This window comes from Nicotiana sylvestris, chromosome 8, assembly GCF_000393655.2.
Source record: "Nicotiana sylvestris chromosome 8, ASM39365v2, whole genome shotgun sequence".
Taxonomy (NCBI): Eukaryota; Viridiplantae; Streptophyta; class Magnoliopsida; order Solanales; family Solanaceae; genus Nicotiana; species Nicotiana sylvestris.
In genome coordinates, this window is record NC_091064.1 from 121,963,891 (window position 1) to 121,976,862 (window position 12,972).

At 38.3% G+C, this 12,972-nt stretch overlaps 1 protein-coding gene across 1 annotated transcript; it reads left to right on the forward strand.

Moving 5' to 3' along the window:
• The first annotated feature begins 2,075 nt into the window (after positions 1 to 2,075).
• Positions 2,076 to 12,691, forward strand: LOC104220614 (probable inactive shikimate kinase like 2, chloroplastic). The gene is made up of 8 exons (XM_070152871.1): positions 2,076 to 2,335; positions 3,991 to 4,178; positions 4,257 to 4,451; positions 4,704 to 4,765; positions 10,551 to 10,617; positions 10,700 to 10,818; positions 11,798 to 11,974; positions 12,354 to 12,691. Exons 1-8 carry the CDS (start codon positions 2,114 to 2,116, stop codon positions 12,461 to 12,463), a joined length of 1,140 nt encoding a protein of 379 aa, XP_070008972.1. The 5' UTR covers positions 2,076 to 2,113; the 3' UTR covers positions 12,464 to 12,691.
• The last annotated feature ends 281 nt before the right edge of the window (positions 12,692 to 12,972 follow it).

Sequence of the window (12,972 nt, forward strand, 5' to 3'; positions counted from 1 at the left end):
ATAACCTCGGGTCACCTGAGACCCAAACCAAACATATGTACAGGTCCAAAATAATCATAGAAAGCTAACAGGTCCATCAAATCACCAATTCGGGATTGTTTACTCAAAAGTCAAATATTGGTCAACTCCAACAACTTAAAGCTTCCAATGAGAATTCTTCTTCCAAAAATCTCAGAAATCAAATCCAACCACACATGCAAGTTATAAAACATCAAATGAACTTACTTGAAGTCTCATATTGCAAAACACAATGCTAGAACTTAAAATGAACAATCGGGTTGTTACATGAATATAGCACCTTATTCATATCATCTATGGTGTCGAATCTACAAAACTAAAAACCTATTATTATGATAATAGAATTTACATATAGCTGAGAAATTCCATTGAGAGGCGATAAACCTCTCTATAGAACCAATTGAAGGGGTGTTTCCTACTATATAAAGAATAATTACTTTTCTCCATTTTTCGTTCCATGCCTCTACATTCTCATTAATCGGTATAATCATTTTGACTCACTCCTAAATGATAGGAGCCCCAAAGTTCAAACTCATACCCCTTGAAGTCATCCTATTTTTCCCAAACTAATTTTGCCTATGCATTACTATCAGTATTAGTGTTTTGAGTATTTACCTTTTGATTATCTTCTATCACATCACTCCATGGTTCATGCTTCTCCTTCTCAACCTAGTTTGCATTCTCTAATGTACTTAAAATTGCAGCTGAAGCTAAATTCTACAATCATGTGTTCCCCTTTGTCGTACTCCCATGTTGCTTCTGCTTGTTCCATTTCGGAGTTAGATTACTACTATTTGTCCTAGCCGGAATCCCTAATGGTGATTCGCAGCAATTGGAGAAAAATTGTTGTCAATTAGAGCTAATTCACTTGTCCCTGCATTTTCTATCTCCACCACTTTCTGATATTCCTTTGAAATTACCTCTGGAGTTGAGTTATGCCCACTTCCCCTAGCTGAAGCCCCCGACGGTGATTTAGAAACTATAGGAACTAAATTACATTCTTCGTCACCCATATCTCTGTTACCAGTACCTACTAGAGTTCTTCGTCAGTCTTCCTCTACCCACAGCGGCCACAGTGAAGGATAGCAAGTTCACCTATCTTACCTCGAGAGCAAATAGGAAAACATGTTTAACAAAAGAAACTAATTTACTTATTAAAAAATATGACTGGGCTCCTCAATACTATAATGAATGCTCTCAAATATGGCATGTATGTAGTAACAAGGGGAAGTAATCATTTTTCTCATTGTTCTCCACTATGACCAATTCCTTAGCTCTTGGCAGGAATATAGCATTCTCTTGAAAATCTAGATTATATGTTTTGAATTCTCGATTGAAACCCTCCTTTATGAAAAAAGTTATATTTGTTTATAGTGATGGTGTTCGAAATAACTTGGGCGTACCTTGATTAATTTCACCAGGTACCAGTACCGGGTGACAATAGTTGTGTTTACAAAGGTAAGGTCTTTTTTCCGATGAACTTGTGACCAATCAAAGAAATTTTGTGTGTGTTTTCATCCACGTGCTTTCCTTTATACCTTACACAAGAATATAATGAGGATCCAATAGAAACTAAAATGGAAGTGCCAATAGAGCATTATTAAATCACTATCTCCCAATGGCTTAATATGTTTGTGTTTCAAGAAACAGAGCAAGATAGATGTACCAAATACTTAAGAATTTAAATCTTCTTCTTCCTTAAGTATACTAATGTTTCATTTTCCCCTAATATAGGTTTGAGTTACATTTGAAATAATATAATTAAATTGTAATTTCTCTAAGGGTGTAACCACGTCCAAAAATGGTAGTGGAACATGTTCATCCTTAACTAGAGATTTGGGATTTTAGCCTTGAGAATATAACCTCCTTGGCTAAAGAATATAACCACCTTGGCTAAAGAGCACTTTATCTCGTAAAGTAAAATTTCTTAATGCAAATTTGGATTACTGGTGCCCAAAATCAAGAGGGAAACCAAAAAAAAAAAAAGGAAATTAAAACGGAAGTATGCACAATTTAATCAAACTAATGGGAGCTTTCTGTAAATTCTCAAAACAATCCTAAATTTCTTATCTTCTCCATTTCCGCAGAAGCAAACATGGCTTCTTCTTCCGCAGCTCTGTGTTTTCTTCTACCAAATCCCATTAAACTTTCACTATCATTTCCAAAGATTTTTTCTTGGTCTTCAAAACCTACATTCCCAGCAATTGCAAGCTTTTATTCAGCAATTCCTCGTTTAGGTTACAGCAACTTCAAGAAACTCAATGCCCTTCACTGCAGCAATCTTCCAACTGCTTCCACAAATAACACTCAGTACGAGGTAACTTTGGTGTTCATTAAGTACATGTATACTCTAGTCACCCATTTGAGAAATTCATCAGCAGACTATGTTGCTGTACTTGGTCCAAAGAACATGTCCAACTTTCCATTGATTTATCAAATACGGATGTAAATATTTTAACTAGTACAGAAACACATCCTAAGTCTAATTGTTAATGTGTATCTTTATCAGGAAAGAATAAGGGCTGGCAGAAGAATATCAACATCACACACCACACAACAAGAAATGAACAGAAAATGAAGTTTAGGTGCAAACCCTAGAAAATGCATTATCACATTCATATGTGAAAGTTATGTTGATACTTTTACTGAGTTGATTGGCTTTATAATTTACATGCTAAGCTGTAAAATACAGGATTTATCCAACAGTATACGAGTAACTATGATTATGTTATTCGCATTTGGTAGTAAACTCGTAGAGGCTGTTTGGTTGGTGAAATAAGCATATTTATTTTGCCGCATACATTTTAGGACTACAAACAAACAAACAAACACAACGCACTAAAATTCCACCAGTGGGGTCTGGGGAGGGTAGAGTGTATGCAGACCTTACCCCTACCCAGAGGGGCAGAGAGGTTGTTTCCGGGAGACCTTCGGCTCAGAGACAATCGATCTGTGACAACAAAACCTGAAAAATAATACCAACAACGTGAGAGACAGCAAATAAATGGAAAAGCAGTAACACAAATAATATGCAAAAATATGAAACACAACATAAATCACTAGCAGTGCTAGACAAGACACTATCATACTCATCGGTACAAAGAGGGAAACCGGGACAAAGAGGAAAACTGCTCGACTACCTTTTAACCTACAACCCTAATGCTCGAACTCTATACCTTCCTATCAAGAGTCATGTCCTCGGAAACCTGGAGTTGCGCCATGTCCTGTCTGATCACTTTGCCCCAATACTTCTTAGGCTGCCCTCTACCTCTTCTCGTACCTGCCAAAGCCAACCGCTCACACCGCCTAACCGGGGCATCTAGGCTTCTCCTCTGCATGTGTCCAAATCATCTAAGCCGCGCTTCCCGCATCTTGTCATCCACCGGAGCCACGCCCACCCTCTCCCGCATATCTTCATTCCTAATCTTATCCAACCTAGTGCGCCGACACATCCATCTCAACATCCTCATTTCTGCTACTTTCATCTTGTGGATATGTGAATTCTTGACTGGCCAACACTCAGCCCTATACAACCGATCTGACTACCGCTCTATAGAACTTACCTTTGAGTTTCGGTGGCACATTCTTATCACACAGGACTCCAGACGCTAACCTCCATTTCATTCACCCCACTCCATACGGTGCGTAATTACTACATTGTTTGGTTACTTGTTTTCTTCTCCGCATAAGACTCTATGTATTGTTTTATGCAGGGTAGAATGTGGACTAAGAATAAGGGTATTGGTAATACATGTATTAAAATAAAGGAGGACAGAAATTCCCTTTCACTTTTCAGATTTGTTTTTCATTTTCTTTGAAAATATCCAATAAGAAATGATCTCCATATTATAGTCCACATATTACTTATCCTTGTATTCGGACCAAACGACCCCTTAAGTTAGTATCAGCTCCCTCTGAACTTCAGAATAAATTAGCTTCTCTTTACCAACCCAATTGTGAAACTTATTGCAGTTTTCTGATGGCTCTTCTGAGGTGGAATTGAGATTAGAACTTGGCCAGGGAGATGTAACTCCTAAGGAGATATATGTAGATGCAAATGAAAGTTCTTTAGCAATTAGAGTAGAGCAATCTGGAATTATTCGAACTCTCATGGAAACCAGCACTCTGTATGAGAAGATAAAGCCTGCAGAGACAATATGGTAAAACACAAACAAAATCTTACTACACATGTTATATCCTTGCGCAAACATTTGCTGAAATAAATTGTTTCGTGCCAGGTACATAGACGATGATCAATTAGTAATTAGCTTGAAGAAGCAAAACTCTGAGTTGAAATGGCCTGACATTGTGGAGTCTTGGGAGTCCCTAAGTGCTGGAATTACACAACTCCTTAGAGGAACTTCAATATACTTAGTTGGGAAATCGACTGAAATCAACCAGCGGATTGCTCGAGAACTGGCTGTTGGACTAGGGTATGCATGTTCCTCACTTTAATGAGTAAAAGCTAATGCTACATACTGCGAGGGAGCCAGGGGGTGCAGGCGCTGGCATCTACTGCCTGTATAGTGGTTTTCTTTAATTGTCAATTTTTTGACTTAACAAAAGAGTTGGATTAGTTGCATTTCCTTCTTCCACATTCACGATCATCCTTTTAAGCTAAATTATATCATTTCCACATTCAACATCATCTTCTAAAAACTTTGTTCAACTCTTATGGTGGTTAGGTACACCCTTCTTAGTACTACGGAGCTGCTAGAAGCATATGCCAAGCAACCAATTGATTCATGTGAGTTACATCCGTTTTTTTCTCTTCGCAAAAGGAGATAACTATCAATAAGTAATAAGTTTCAAGGAAAAACAATAGGAAAAAAAAAAAGTGTTTACAAGGAAGATCAGAACTATCCTGATTGCACAGGGATAAACCAAATAACTAGGGAAGAGAGATAAAGCAAACATGTAAATCTAGGGAAACATTTAATTTGCTTTGTATCATGAAGATGCCATACACACAACACTCGTTTCTCATGCATTCAAAGGCATAATATCCCCTTGCCTCCCTTCAGCCAAAGATCCTTTTTCCTCTTTATTCAATTGTTTCCTAACCCATTCCAGGGGTAAATGAGGAGGGGTCTGATGCTGTAGCAGAAGCAAACCTATTGTTGACAAAACAATAGGACCAAACCTATTGTTGTATGTGAAAGTAGACAAAACAAAAGAAAGAAAAATCAAAAAGAGATGAAAATATGATGTAAGCGCTTACATCGACATTCTTGTGAGGTAAGCGCTTACCTCGGCATTCTTATGATGTAAGCGCTTACCTCGGCAGGGCATTCAAATGCCTATAAATAGGGGTCTACATTTTCATTTGTAGATCATCCCAAAACTTCTTCTTTCTCTCTTCAATTAATAAAGAGTTATTCTTTGTGTGACCGTGGAGTAGGCAAAAATTGTCGAACCACGTAAATCTTGTCTTGTCTTGTCTTGTGCAATTTATTGTTTCTCTCCTAAATATCCTTTTCCTTTTATTATCTTGACACGTCTCCTCAACAACTGGTATTAGAGCTGCAGACAGTGTAATTCTGGTAGAAAAGTACAGTATTGGTGCAGGTACTATTGATCATCGTTACTATTCACAAGCACTATTCACATAAATTGTTTTTGTGAAAAATGGCATCGGAAGAAGGGAAGGTTAAGATTTAAAAGTTCAATGGCAAAGATTTTGGATTCTGGAAAATGCAAATAGAGAATTATTTGTACCAGAAAAATTTACACTTACCTCTGACCGAGGTGAAACCGGAGACTATGGCCAAAGCAGATTGGGATCTATTAGATCGCCAAGCTCTTGGTGTAATTCGTTTGACGCTAACACGAAATGTGGCGTTTAACATCATTAACAAGAAGACCACTGCAGGCCTGATGAAGGCGTTATCAAATATGTACGAGAAGTCATCTGCTTCAAATAAAGTCTATTTGATGCGTCGATTGTTCAACTTAAAGATGACAAAAGGTGGATTAGTCACGGAGCATATCAATGAGTTTAATATAATATTAACTCAGTTGAGTTCTGTTAATATAACAATTGATGACGAAATCAGGGCGTTGATTCTACTATCATCTCTATCGGAGAGTTGGTCTGCAACAGTAACTGCAGTTAGCAGTTCATCAGGAAGTACCAAACTCAAATTGAGTGATATTAGAGACTTGGTTCTAAGCAAAGATATTCGCCGAAGAGAATCAAGTGATTCCCCAGGATCTGCTTTTAATACCGAAAGCAGGGGAGAATCAACCAAAGAGGACAGAGTTACGGTCGTGGCAGATCAAAGTCAAGGAGAAGAGGACAATCCAAAAATCGCAAGGACATTACTTATTGGAATTGCGATAAAAAGGGTCACTACAGTAGTCAATGTAGAGAACCAAAGAAGAAGAAGGAAGAAAATTCAGCAAATGTAATTGCTGAACAAGTCGGTGATGCACTAATTTGTTATGCAGACAGTCCAGTCGAATCTTGGATTTTGGACTCAGGTGCATCCTTTCACTCTACATCATGCAAAGAATTATTGCATAATTATATTGCTGGAAAATTTGGGAAAGTTTATCTAGCAGACGGCGAACCTCTCGACATTGCCGGAAAAGGTGAAGTTCATATAAAGACTTCACAAGGCACGCTATGGAAATTGCAAAATGTACGACATGTTCCTGGCCTCAAGAAAAATCTAATATCTATGGGTCAGATTGACGATGAAGGATATACAACAGCATTCGACAACGGATCGTGGAAGATAACCAAAGGGAATTTGGTTGTGGCACGAGGCTTCAAAAGGGGAACACTGTATGCAACTGCAATAGAAAGAGATACTATAGCAACAGTTGATCATGGTCGTGATACAACATTGTGGCACCGGAGGCTCGGGCATATGAGTGAGAAGGGAATGAAGCTTTTGGCATCCAAAAAGAAGTTGTCAAACCTAAAACATGTTGAATTAGGTTTGTGCGAAGATTGCATTTACGGGAAACAAAAGAGAGTTAGTTTCTCAAAGGTGGGAAGGACACCAAAGAAAGAGAAGCTGGAACTAGTGCATACAGATGTGTGGGGACCAGCTCCTGTAACTTCTCTAGGAGGCTCACGCTATTATGTCACCTTCATTGATGATTCCATAAGAAAGGTATGGGTTTATTTTCTGAAAAATAAATCTGATGTGTTTGTTACCTTTAAAAGATGGAAAGCTGAAGTTGAAAATCAGACAAGTCTAAAGTTAAAATGTTTGAAGTCTGACAATGGAGGAGAGTATGATAGCCAAGAGTTCAAAGCATTTTGCTCGGAGAATGGGATCAGAATGATCAAGACAGTTCCTGGAACACCGGAACAAAATGGTGTTGCTGAGAGGATGAACAGAACCCTGAATGAACGAGCCAGAAGTATGAGAATACATTCTGGATTGCCAAAGTATTTTTGGGTTGAGGCTGTTAACACGGCAGCTTACCTCATAAATAGGGGACCCTCTGTACCGCTGAATTTTGAAATTCCTAAGGAGGTATGGACAAGAAAGGAGGTAACTCTCTCACATCTGAAAATTTTTGGTTGTGTTGCTTATGTGCATGTAAACTCTAATGATAGAGATAAGCTTGATCCTAAAGCAAAGAAATGTTTCTTTATTGGCTATGGTGATGATAATTTTGGTTATCGGTTTTGGGATGATCAGAATAGAAAGATCCTAAGACACAGGAATGTCACATTTAATGAAAATGTGATGTACAAGGACAAGCTTGAAGTAGAACCAACCAACACCAGCAAACAGACAATGTCTGAAACAGTTGAGTTAGAAGAAATCTCAGAAAATGAAGTGGCTAGAGGGATTACAACTGATTCTGAAATTGAAGATGAAGAACCAGAAGCCGAATTTGAAGAAGAACTAGAAGCCGAACCTGAATCAGAACCAGAACCGGAACCAGAGATAGAATCAAATGCAGAACCAAATCTGGAATCAGGACCTGAATCAAATTCGGATTCTGTTACTCATGAACCTACATTGAGGAGATCTAAAAGAGTCACGAATGCTCCAGATAGGTTAACTCTCTCTCTTCACTATTTACTTCTTACTGATGCTGGAGAACCAGAGCATTTTGTTGAAGCAATGCAGGTGATAGACTCTGATAAGTGGAAGCTAGCCATGAAAGAAGAGATGAATTCTCTTCAAAAGAATAAAACATGGATACTTACGGAGTTACCAAAAGGAAAGAAGGCATTGCAGAACAAGTGGGTGTACAGAGTCAAGGAAGAGCATGATGGTAAGAAGAGATACAAAGCACGATTAGTAGTAAAAGGCTTTCAGCAGAAGGAAGGAATTGACTACACCGAGATCTTCTCTCCTGTAGTCAAATTAACTACTATCAGGTTGGTGTTAAGTATCGTAGCTGCAGAAAATTTGCATTTGGAGCAGCTAGATGTTAAAACTGCTTTCTTGCAAGTGACCTTAAAGAAGACATCTATATGAAGCAACCTGAAGGTTTTCAAGTTTCTGGTAAAGAAAACCTTGTGTGTAAGTTGAAGAAGAGTTTGTATGGTTTGAAACAAGCTCCCCGACAATGGTACAAGAAATTTGATGGATTCATGCATAAAAATGGTTTCACACGATGTGAGATGGACCATTGCTGTTATATCAAAAATCTTGATGAATCCTATATCATTTTATTGTTGTACGTTGATGATATGCTAATTGCAGGATCTAGCATAAATGAGATCAACTTGGTTAAGCAACAACTGGCGGAGGAGTTTGAAATGAAAGACTTAGGACCAGCTAAGCAAATGCTTGGGATGAGGATTAGCAGAAACAGGTCGGAAGGAACCTTAAAGTTGTCTCAAGAAAAGTACATACAAAAGGTACTAAGCAGGTTCAGTCTTCATGATGCAAAGACCAGAAGCACTCCACTTGGAAGCCATCTAAATCTATCAAAGGACCAATCACCTAAGACAGATGAAGAAAGGAAGTACATGTCCAAAGTTTCGTATGCTTCAGCAGTAGGAAGTTTGATGTATGCTATGGTTTGCACTAGACCTTACATAGCCCATGCAGTTGGAGTTGTCAGTAGATACATGTCAGATCCAGGAAAGGAGCATTGGGAAGGTGTAAAATGGATATTGTGATATCTCAAAGGCACCTCAGGTATGGCACTTTGTTTTAAAAAGAGCAATATTATCTTACAAGGTTTTGCTGATGCAAATTTAGGCGGCGATCTGGATAGTCGAAAAAGTACCACGGGCTACGTGTTCACCTTGGGTGGTACTGCTGTTAGTTGGATGTCCAGACTTCAGAAAAGTGTTGCTCTATCACCACTGAAGCAGAGTACATGGCAATCTCAGAAGCTGGAAAAGAGATGATTTGGCTCAAGAATTTTCTTAAAGAGCTAGGTAAAGAGCAGGACAATTGTGAGCTTTTCAGCGATAGCCAGAGTGCAATTCATCTTGCCAAGAATCCAGTGTTTCATGCAAGATCGAAGCATATCCAGTTGAGGTATCATCATATCCGAGAGTTGATAAATGAAGGAACTCTTTCCCTACAGAAGATACCAGGATCAAAGAACCCGTCAGACATGTTGACTAAAGTTGTCGGTGTTGACAAACTGAGGCTGTGCACTGCCTCAGTTAGCCTTCAAGACTGATAGCGTGAAGGCGCCACCAGAGAATAGCAAATCTTTCTTTATTTTCTTTCTTGATGTAACATAGGTTTGAGGGGGAGATTGATAGGACCAAACCTATTGTTGTATGTGAAAGTAGACAAAACAAAAGAAAGAAAAATCAAAAAGAGATGAAAATATGATGTAAGCGCTTACATCGACATTCTTGTGATGTAAGCGCTTACCTCGGCATTCTTATGATGTAAGCGCTTACCTCGGCATTCTTATGATGTAAGCGCTTACATCGGCATTCTTATGATGTAAGCGCTTACCTCGGCAGGGCATTCAAATGCCTATAAATAGGGGTCTACATTTTCATTTGTAGATCATCCCAAAACTTCTTCTTTCTCTCTTCAATTAATAAAGAGTTATTCTTTGTGTGACCGTGGAGTAAGCAAAAATTGCCGAACCACGTAAATCTTGTCTTGTCTTGTCTTGTGCAATTTATTGTTTCTCTCCTAAATATCCTTTTCCTTTTATTATCTGGACACGTCTCCTCTTATGGTGGTTAGGTACACCCTTCTTAGTACTACGGAGCTGCTAGAAGCATATGCCAAGCAACCAATTGATTCATGTGAGTTACATCCGTTTTTTTCTCTTCGCAAAAGGAGATAACTATCAATAAGTAATAAGTTTCAAGGAAAAACAATAGGAAAAAAAAAAGTGTTTACAAGGAAGATCAGAACTATCCTGATTGCAGAGGGATAAACCAAATAACTAGGGAAGAGAGATAAAGCAAACATGCAAATCTAGGGAAACATTTAATTTGCTTTGTATCATGAAGATGCCATACACACAACACTCGTTTCTCATGCATTCAAAGGCATAATATCCCCTTGCCTCCCTTCAGCCAAAGATCATTTTTCCTCTTTATTCAATTGTTTCCTAACCCATTCCAGGGGTAAATGAGGAGGGGTCTGATGCTGTAGCAGAAGCAGAAAGTGTTATACTAGAGAGCCTCAGTAGGTATTCACTTTGTCTTGTATGCCTTACTCGTTTCCCTTGGTATTGATAAGTAGAAATATATTATATTTGATTCTTGTTTTAGCCATGCCCGTGCTGTTATTGCAACCTTGGGAGGGAAGAGAGGTGCCGCTGGAAGAGCAAACCAATGGAGGCATCTTTTTGCTGGATTCACAATCTGGCTTTCCCTATCTGAAGCCACAGGTTAGGAAACTTAACTCTCTCTCTCTCCCCTTCATTTGGATGTATTGTATGTTTTACAAGCCACTCTATTGTTATATATTGCTATTTTCTGTCTATCCATGAGTTTCCATTCCCTTTATTTAGATAGTCTAGGAGTGACACAATACATATTTTTTAAAACGACATTTATTTTCTGGGGTTGTGGGGGGGGGGGGAGCAGGAATTGAGAACTTATTTGTACATCGTAAAATGTGGCTTTTCTACGATTGCTGAAAGTTGTTACTTGGTTTCATAGTATGTTGGCGTATTTGACACGCAAAACTATATCATTTTGTTGGTCACAAATCATATTGAATCATGGACTTGTTTGTTTAAGCTGTGTCCCCTAACAAGCTATGTGGAAAGTAACTCTTTCTTTGACTGCAATATGAATTATAAGTGTCTACTTCTCTCTCTTTAAATGATATATGGAGTGAATGCTGCTTCGAATCTAATCCAGTGAAATGATGAACTAAGATTAAAGTTTATCTCGCTATGAGTTTTCTTAGTTGACAAGCCAAGATCGGTATGCACATGTTCAACTTACTTTAGAGACATAAGTCGTCATGAGTGTTCCCTGTAGACTACAAATGAAGGGAGAAAAATAACAAAAACTAGTCTACCTCTAGAAATCTTTTCTTAAAACAGAATTAAGTTGCATATTTTTTTATCTGACTCCCTTTCGAGTCTTGCGATTGCTAAAAACATCTGTCTACTGTAGAAACTATACAACTCCTGAGCGAGATACGAACTTGACAAGAAAATAGAAACTGAGATATAAATAAGTTTCTCCTATGTGCACCTGCCAACCCCTTGGCAACCAAGTGCAGATAATTGATCACTTGTGTACAAATTACCAAGTGCACCTCTAAATTATAATGGGAAATGTGTTCTGTTTCTTAAGCTGGTCTTTCATCTAAGATAAGTCTTGTTATGTATTTTAAGCTGATATCAACTGCAGATGAAGAATCTGCAAAAGAGGAAGCAAAAAGGAACATGCAAGATAGTGGTCGAGGTTACTCTAATGCTGAAGTGGTAGTAAAGCTCGGAGGTTGGGACCCTAACTATTCAAAGTCAGTAGCTCAGGCTGTGCTTAGTGCACTCAAGCGCTTAATTTTGGCAGATAAAGACCTTCCAGGTACACTGCATTTCATAACCATGCTTCCTACACCTAGTTGTTATGAACTTTGAATTTATTGTGGATAGGCTTATTCTCTTTCAAAAAGGCAGAAAAAGAAGAAAGAAAAAACTACTAACATAGATGGTAAAGGAGCTTGCGCAAGTGTAATGAGTTAAACATGCGCTTAGCGTTATTGTCAGTATGTTGAGTAACCTTTTTTGATATTTCCTTCCGTGACACTGTTCATAAGCTTGTATATATATATATACAGCTAATATGAGAATCATACGCTAATGTTCTAGCATTACAAAGAAAGAGCCCCTTTGCCTTGACATGAATTGGAAGTTTGTACAAGCTTGTCATGTGATTTGTCAATTTGTTTTCTTCTATTCTGAAGGAAAAAAGAGTTTATACATCAGGTTGGGCTGCAGAGGTGATTGGCCAGACATCAAACCACCGGGTTGGGACCCGTCAAGCAGCCCTGATGTATCTTCTCCCTCCTCATAGCAGAGTATTAGTGTATGCATTTAATTGTGACTATCTCCCTCACCTTTTCCCCTTGTATTTTTTTGTATCAATATATGATGTAGTAGGAAACTTTGTCCTTGAGGGGCATCAACTTGGTTGTTGTTACATTCTTTATATGAACTGTAAGAAAGGTTTTGGCTTCGTTCGGACAAGACCGATTCATTGTTCAGAAATTTTGCCCTGAAAAAAAATTGTGGTTCAGACGAAGGTCATTCATTTGAAACATATTCGTTCAACCTACGTGATCCCCACTATTAGTATTCATTCATTTTGAAAATTGGCCCGAAAATACGCGTCACATCAATGTATGTTCAAGAGTTTTTTAAAGAGGGGAGTGAAGTACAAGAACGTTATACTGCAAGTAAAACAAGAGTCCTAGGCAACTCAGGTCGCACATCGCAAATCACGAAGGACCAATTGCACCTTAAGCTTAAAAGTGATTATAATACAATGCCTTTATGTATGTAACTTTTGTTCTCTTCAAGGCT